This window comes from Morone saxatilis, unplaced genomic scaffold, assembly GCF_004916995.1.
Source record: "Morone saxatilis isolate NCDOM2014 unplaced genomic scaffold, NCSU_SB_2.0 Contig9, whole genome shotgun sequence".
Classification (NCBI taxonomy): domain Eukaryota; kingdom Metazoa; phylum Chordata; class Actinopteri; family Moronidae; genus Morone; species Morone saxatilis.
The window spans coordinates 20,821,448-20,830,337 of NW_023340268.1; the positions used below are offsets into that span (position 1 = coordinate 20,821,448).

Genomic DNA, 8,890 nt, shown 5'->3' on the forward strand with positions numbered 1-8,890 from the left:
ATCCTCCTAAATGTTACATACTAGAGCTTTTAAGTTTGAAAAAAACAACCCAGAAAACCTGCGTTACAAAAAGGAGGCGTAGGGTTTGAATGAAGTGGGCCGAGAAGGTCTAATAAAAGACCTTGTTGAGTTGCATTATAGGAATTGTTTGTTATTGGAGCTCGACCCATACGAAGTACTAAAAATGAGGACTCTGCTGTTTCAATTTTCTTTCAATAATCTTTCTATTTTATGGATGTAAAAAACAAACTCAAACATATTTCCCAGCCATCTTTAAGATTGTCATTATGTTGAATGGTGTGTCTCTTTTTCAAGCTCCTGAATAGAACAATGCCAGTAAATGTTAAAGCCTGCTGTCAAATTTAACAAGAAGGGAGTTATTGAGAGTACTCCCCCTCTTCTGTTAGAGTTAACAGTGTGCATCCAGCTTTTTAGAAAATTCCCATTAACTGCAGTGTTGACCCTTGTAGCCCTTTGATGAAACTCCCACTACAGACAAAAGACCATAAAACACAAGTGGATACAGCAAATCAGATTTTCAGCTATATGGGTTTTTTTCTTTTTCTTCTTCTTTCCTTAAAAACATCTGATTCAAGTGTTACATACTTTGTTTTCATATGAGTCTTGACTGATGTATTTCATGTAACATTTAATACCAGAAGTCCATATTCATCAGCTATAGGAAGGCAGTGTGCATTTATTTAAATCGTTTAACGAGTGATACAGAAGCAAAACTTTGTCAAGAAGAAAGGATGGTATGAGGGGGAGCTACAGCATAGGGCTTGGAAACAAAAGACCATTAATCCTCACACAGAATGGGTGGTCAATTTAAGTAGATTACAGCAACCAATCTATTAGATTAACCTCATATTAATTTGAATTTAAGGGATAATCTGTAGTTACATCTGTTTGCTGTGACACCCCATGTCATCATCTCTTGTTATTGTCCTTTTAAACCCTTAGCCTTGTGCCATGCGTTCGCACAGCTTGTGCGTAATTCAACGTGCGCGCACTGGATAGCAGGGGGCGGGGTGGCCCCAAACGGTTTATCCCCGAGCACCCAACCGGCGGCATGGGTGACTCTCCAAATCGGACCGGAGGCAAACTCTGTCCCCCGTGTGACCCGATAACGCAGAGAAATATGGGCTTAAAACCAGACACTTCACCGGTGCGTCACAGCGCGTATTAGTTGCCCTTCCAAAAGGGAACCGTGAAGAGGGGGAGTTTGGCTCCGTGTGGCTACTCCTATATGCACAGGCTGCAATCTCTAAATACGATGAACCCAGTGAACCCTTATCCAACCATGCTCACCGCCCCTTTCCACACACTGTAGTGTGGAGTGACACGGGGACACGCCACTGACATAAATTGCTGGGACCAGGGGTCAATTATGTGGCTTTCAAATATGCAGAAAAGGAGTTATGCTGCAGACACAGACTGAGACTAAATATAGTGCAGCTTCTCCACTAAAACCTACACCATGTGGTGTCATAAAATTCTTTCATGTGGCCTACCTTCCATCCGGCTGAACTGTTGCTGTCGCCTTTATCCTTGAAATAAGGAACAAAGCGAACCATCCAGTCATATATTTGGGACAGGGTGAGTCTCTTCTCCGGGGCGCTCTCGATGGCACGGGTAATGAGGTCTGCATAAGACAGGTTTCCCCACGCGTTCCGACGGGAAGACTTGGCTTTGCGCAGCTGGCCGGCCACGTCGAGCGCAGCCCCGGACATGCAGGCAGGAGCGGCCACGACCGGGGCCGGGGCGCCGGCTGGATGTTTGATCTCCGCCGGTGCGCCGCCTTTTCTCTCGGCCCGGCATGCGGGCACGTTGTACTGCTCCACTTTGACCGATGCCAGGGCCAGACCTCGGCTCGCCTCTTCTCCCCCGGGGAAATCCTCCGGACACGGCAGCGGCCAGGTGCACGACCGCGACCGACTGTGAGGCTCAAATTCCGAATCGATATCAACCTGATGCGCATCCATGCCGCTGTTCTTCATCATCATCAACATGATGATCTCCCGCTGAATAGATGTCAAAACCGGGCAAGGTCACTATAACAAAAAGCCTGTCAATGTTGACGTCTGCCAGTGAGTTCAAATACCCAAAACTGGTCCCTTGTACAAAGAAAAAGGAACAAATGTGTTTTGTTTCACACACAGAGATGATCAACCAGTATGAAGGAGCCGGCAGCGGTGTGGGATATTATCATTCTCCTCAGTGCAACAATGTGGCATCACATCAGGACAGATGAAGGTGTATCCGAGGCATCAACAACAGTATCAGTCTCTCTTCCATGTTAATTGCACAACACCGACTGTGTGGCTTCATGCAGGACCAAGTGACGGTCAAACATCCATTATGAAAGCCAGACACACTTGGAGAATGTCTCTGTGCTCACTCCGGCTGCAGCAACAGTTGATCCTTTTGACAGATGAGGTCCAGTGCAGGTTAAAAGCAGCGCTTATCAAACTCCACACATTGATTGACTTTATAATTTTCTCCAGGCTCTGATCCCAGCTTTACTACCGTCTCTCTGCAGATTGTGTTGGTGACCGGCTCCAGCTGAAACTCACTGCGAGCGCAATTACTCCCTTAGAAATAGAAACAGGCTCTCATGAATCATTTATATGAAGCCGTGAATTTCCAGACGAGGAAAAAAAACCCTCATGGATTTGCTTTGGAGCATCCTCTGTGTCTCCTCCGCACGCCGTGTAGTAGATATTTCTACCTTTGTCTTTAGCTTTCCGTTCACATGTCACATGGGTACCGTCTCTCTGCCTATTGCTCTGCCTTTATACTACAAGCCCGTGTGTCTCTGAAGGCTTCAAGCCACTTAACTGTAGCCTGGAATAAAGTGGAATAAGTGCTGCTTCCATATAATTGGACGCCGCCTGGATCAAGTCACTCCCTCCAGAACAGGTTTCCAGAGGAGGAGGAGTGTGTGTCTGTGTGTGTGTGTGTGTGTGTGTGTGTGAGTGAGTGATGGGGGTGATATTCTCAACAATACAATTTACAGAGACAGTCCTTTATATACACAAATTCACATACTTAGGAGTTTATCATGTTTATATCATATTTCTTCACAAGTAACAATTACCATGAGTTTTAATTCAATCATTGCTGATTAAAGATAAATATTATCTTTATTTTCTGTGTTTTTGAATAATAACTGTGGATCAAATCAACAAAATGCAAGCCTCTTCAAAGAAGCTTGTCACTTTTAATATGTTTTAATGTTTGATATTCTGCCTGCTCTACTGTGTTTTTTTAGAAACTCCAAGAACCTAAACTTTTCATTTGTAAATCCTTATGAAGGTTACACATGCTGTTTCTATGTAGTTTAAATTAGCGAGCCAGCCTACAGCCTTCATAGAATACAGCCTTGATATAGTACTTATAATTCATCGTGACCTTAGTGAATATTTATGTTGTTTCTAATGTAGTAATCAGTAAGTAAGACATGTACAGCTGCAAATAACTAGGAGTAAATAAGTAATTAATACTTAGCCTCAGCTAGGATTTTACCAATACTGAGGTCATGAGCCCGAAGTTCTGATGTTTTTTTGTATTTAATTTATTCCATATCATTTTCTGTACAGTGAGGAATACAATTCTGGCATAGAAATGCTTAACCCCTTATTGTATTAGCATTCTGTTGGCCTAAAAGTAGACAAATTTAAACATATCCAGTCAAAAAATACCGGATGTCGCAATAAAATACTGTCGATGTGGACGTTTATATTTACAAGAAAATAAATATTCTGAAAAACTCAGAGTTATGTCACTTACGTTTTGTTTTTCCTTTTTATGTCCAATGCCAACGTTTTATAATTCTTCATTTCTACAATATCTGCACGTGGGAAGTTTGGTATGCTGAAGGTTAGGAAAAGACTGTGGCTATGGCTATGGCTATGGTTAGGGTTGGGAAACTAAAACACTTAGTTCAGGTTAGAGACAGAATAAAAAGGCAAGGTAATTGCACCCCTACTAACATCGCTACGTAAAGGCCAAACTGCTTCCTGCACTGGCACTGAGATGACTTTTTTTGCGAAAGGAACTATTGAAGAGAAACTAAATTTAGATCCTTCTTCCTCTGATGAAAACGCAGGTAATGCTCCTGAGTTCCTGAAAAGGTTCCCATGTGGGGAAGCTTTTATTTGTTTATTTTCTTGGGCTTCAAGTTCAAACATATTCAGTCCACAAATAGTGGTTTAATCTGTTTAAATTTATCTTACAATGAGAACGTTTTTAACTGTAGAATGTAAATTCCTGAAGGTTGCTAAAAATCTAAATTCTCTCACACATGCAAACATAGTCCATACAAAGAACATACTAATAGTAATAAACTATTTCTAGTCCCTTTTGTGCGGTTCCACGCTAATTTTGTCAGGTCTTGGTTTGACCAATGACATTCGTAGGCCTTTCCCACCAACAGGGAACAAGCTCTGTTCTTGTTTGTGCACCTAGATTTCTTACCAAAAATAAATTGGTTTGGAACCCAAAAAATGGGTTCCCAGCTAGAACCAAAAAATAGCACGTTTTCCTGGGGAATCAAATTAGGTGCGTCATATTCTACAGGTCATTGTGCATTGTGCATTAAACAATGATCTGTAACTATGGTTCCTCTTAAAACTGGTGGAAACACAGGTTGGTTCACTAGATAGCACCAGGGTTCCAAGAATCTTAAACGGAACCGGTTCAAGAACCAGAGCTAATTTGGTGGAGGAACACTATCGGTGTGGCAAACTCCACCCCAATAGATCCTTCGTCATCAAAAAGAACTACCACCAGAGGAGGGACTGTTTTGGTACCAGGAACTACTTTTCAAGGAACTAGAAGGTTCCTTCAGCCCGTTGTCTGCATTTCTAAAGACCAGCGAAGATTAGGCAAATTGATGGATGAAAAAGCTACGGCTGTTTTTCGATGTAATTTTTGTGACCGACTATACAACAACAAAAAAAATGGTAGAAAAGAGACTAGGATTAGTAGCAAAGCCGATTCAAAAATCCAAATTACAAAACTTGTCAAAGCAAAATAAACAAAAAACCAACTGGTTTGAAGTTGCAGATTTATTTAAAATGAGGCTGAAATAAATAGCTGTGTGTACTCTACCAATCAGAAATGGTTAGCGCTGCAAGCTCCGCCCCCAAAGTTCCCGTACTTTGGGAAAGTACTACCCCCTAAGCAGGGACTTTTTGGGGGGTAAAACAATGTCCCCAGAACTTAATTTTGACCCTGGTCCCTGTGGTGGAAACGCAGTTCTTCCAAAGGTTCCTAGTCCCTGGGGAAAGTTCCTGCGGTGGGAACGTGGTTTATGACTGAGGAACTTAATTTAGACTGTGGTTCCTACAGTCATAATACCAGTTCCTGAAATGGTTCCTAGGGTGCCTGAAAAAAGTTCCTGCAATGGAAATGGCTACCGCCCATTAATGTCCTGCCTTCTACCCAGTCGACATATTGTGTTCACATTTCCAGCATAAAATTATTTTTTTGCATTTTCAGTTTGCTTGCTTTATAGGTTTGTACTGTTTTCATTTGCATCTTTTTTATTGCTTTATTTTGTTTGTTTTTTCCCTCTTAATCAATTTTGCTGGTGAAACCATCAACCTCTCTCAACATTACATTATATATATACATAAACTGTGCATTAAATCAAATACGACTATTTATCAGATGGGGTGATTCTATCCTTTTGTGGGGTCAACAAATCAAACTACCAACTCCCCTAGCTGTCTTTGTCACACACCATTGCCCTTGGTGGGTCTGAGTCCATAAAGCGGGCTCCATCAATAGCTGCTCTGTGTGTTGTAAGCTCCTCTGGAAACCCCCAACACTGATAGAGCCTGCCACTCTCTGACAGCCGGTTGTCAGTGACAACCGTAACCTCAAATGCACCTAAATGGAATGCTTTCATGAGGACTAAATAGGCCTATCAACATGAAGAGAGCGAGCGATCGGTGTGTGTGTGTGTGTGTGTGTGAGAGAGAGGAGAGGAGATGGAGAGAGAAGACAGAGAGGGAGAATGAGCAGAAGAAAAAGTGGAGAGAGATGCTGTAAATGGGAACAAACAGAGGGAAAATTCAAAACACATGGCTCTGCGGTTTCAAGAGGAGATTTTTATGCGCTGCAGAGAAGTTGTAACAGGAATGTGGTGTGACTCCTATCATATGGAATGAAAACACTGACGCTGTGCCGGCAGGGTGGATATAGGGTGCTCAGCTGTGGCTTACAGCAAAGTCCTCGTCATCACGGCTAGGTGATGTACCGCTGCAGCGTAAACATGAGAAACATGAGTCACACGGCTGGACACGACACGAGGCAGACGGAGAATTACATGGTTTCACACAGGGGGAGTGGATTTGTCAACTATACTGTGGCCGTTTGTGCAAAATATGAAGCGACTACCAGATAAACCTGAACATTCAACTCTTCTAAGAAACATATTTTTACATCAGTTTTTCATTTCCAGCAATTATTTGTCAGATTAACAGGTTCTGCCAAATGGATTTGTGTGAGGTTCATGTTTATCCTTTGTCCCTCTATTTTCTCAGCATCAAATATTGATGATATGCATATTGACTGTCACTGCCACCTTCCTCAAGCTGCCTCTTCTTATTTATAAGTCCACTGATGCCCAAATGAAGGGATGTAGTGAAAGTTAAATAACCTACCAAAAATCTGTTTGCATATATTCAGCATGAATCTGAAGGAACAGTCCAATATTGGGGAAATATGCTTGATATTCAGAGGAATAATATCGGTTTCATCCCTGTCCATGTAGCGCAGACATACTGTAGCTCCAGGGTGTGTTAGCTTAACTTAGCACAAAGACGGAAAGTACAGTGTGGGGAAACTGCTATCATTTGTCCCAGTTAAAAGTAGAGTAAACTGCCTTTCAACAGCTCCAAAGCTGTCTTATTTACATGTTGGGAGCTCTTCAACAGAAAAACAACAGCCTTAGTTGTTTCTTCAAACGCTTTAAACAACCTTTGTTTATGTTCTCCTGACAAGCAACTTCTTGTGGTCGCACAAATAATAACTGACTGTAACATAGCATGACATTGTCATAGTACCATAAAATCTCTTTGGGAGGCAGTTGGGGTGGATGGTTGGATGAACGAAGTATCTTGACTTTGAACCACTGGTTTCTTTTGACTATACCACAATCTTTTCTGAACCTTAAAGTACTTTTAGTTAGCAAAACTTAACCAAGCCTTGAGGCTGCACTTAATATTCTTTATAGGAATGGAAGGAATGACTATGTGTAATGCGGAAAAGGTCACTCATAGCAGTTCTCCTCAGCTCTACAAAGGGTTTCATCATCTTTTAGCTTATTGTTCTGAAAGTTTTATGGCCCATAACTTTACTGCAGGCAGTAGTTTTCAGTGAAAAAGTTCTGAAATACCCTTTGTACACTGCGTGACCAGCACCAAACAGTAAGCAGGCAAAGTCGGCCAAAAACTTGACTCCAAATGAGAGAATATTCCTCATCCCCAGGCCCTTTCTCATGTGGTGTTCCACAGGTGTCAGTTCTTGGTCCTATACTACTTTCTATTTATAGTCTTCCGTTGGATCTGATAATTCGTAAGTATAACATTAATTTCCACTGTTATGTGGACAAGATAGAACTTTATGTTCTGCTAAAACAGGGCATTTTCCCTTGAGCTGTAGTTGTGGAACTCCCTACCTGTCTAGTTTCTATTCCACTTTTGTCACTTTCATTTTAATCAAGTCTTATGTTTTTTTGTGTGTTTTTATCTTGACTGTGTACATTTTTTAAATCTTGTTCTGTAAAGTACTTTATAACTGTGTTTTGAAAAGGGCTAGGCAAATAAATATTATTATTATTATCATTATTATTTATGATAATTATTATAATTGTTATAATTATTATGTTTATTTGTTTAAAAAAATATTATGCTAACAATTTGCTAACACGTTCATAACAATTGGCCAAGTGGCCAAAAAAGCAATCAATGAAGCTTTAACCACAGAGATGGCAGGTCAGTAAACATTTAAGCGGGTTGTTTTGTAAGGCACTGACATGACCTAGTTTGTCATTTAGGTATGGAGACTTGTTGTGAAACGCATAAACCACAATGTCTTGTTTTTACATTTCTATTTCTACATTGCATGAGAAGGGAAGCTCTGGTGTTGGAAGGCATATTTTTATACTTTTGACAGGCTGGCATTCGTAGGCAGTGTCTCCCTGCTTATTGTGTTTTTTGCTGGGTTTACATGCTGGAACTGGACACGTGATGAAACCTATATTTATCTTGTCATCAATGTTTCTTTATATTAATGGAAACAGCTTGGTAAGTAGTGTCCAGTTCACGAAAGTTGCTGCACATTAAAATAGGTTCAAAAAAGGGACAAGTTCACTCCTTCTTGAGAAAATAATTGATTATTCTTTTCTCTTGGCAGTTGTTTGCATTAGGCCGATCACCCACTGGGACTCTCAGGGTTTACCCTCCTTTTTAACACTACATCACAAACTATTCCAAGGCCCCGCAGACCTTAGGGTGAACACTAATTGCCTCTTCTCCACAGGTCTTCCACCTTCATTTTCATGCCTTTTTCAGTGAGCCAGTCAGTCAACCTGCAGGATTATTGATGTGTTTACTGGCAGAGGGGGATGCCACTCCCTGCCTTGGGAAACCCTGAGGCTTTCAACTGTTGAGTAACACTGACTGCTGCCACCGACGCCTCCAATCAGGGAAGTTGGGATGTGCCATTCTGTGCTCATAATGAGGCAAAGCAGAAAGAATTGAGTTTTAGACTCACCTGTTCACTTCACGTAATCACAAAGCTGAGTCTCAGCCATTGCCCATAGATGTCTTCATGCCAACCAAATACATTTTTTAAGAATGGTAAATGGACCTGTACT

General features: G+C 41.4%; 1 protein-coding gene across 1 annotated transcript in view; it reads right to left on the reverse strand.

The window, feature by feature from the left end:
• Window positions 1-3,425, reverse strand: part of foxo6b (forkhead box O6 b) — a 44,744-nt gene extending 41,319 nt beyond the window's left edge. The window contains exon 1 of the mRNA XM_035681882.1: window positions 1,515-3,425. Coding sequence (XP_035537775.1) covers window positions 1,515-2,012 — 498 coding nt within the window. The 5' untranslated portion in view covers window positions 2,013-3,425. The remainder of the gene's footprint in view (window positions 1-1,514) is intronic.
• Between the last annotated feature and the right edge of the window lie 5,465 nt (window positions 3,426-8,890).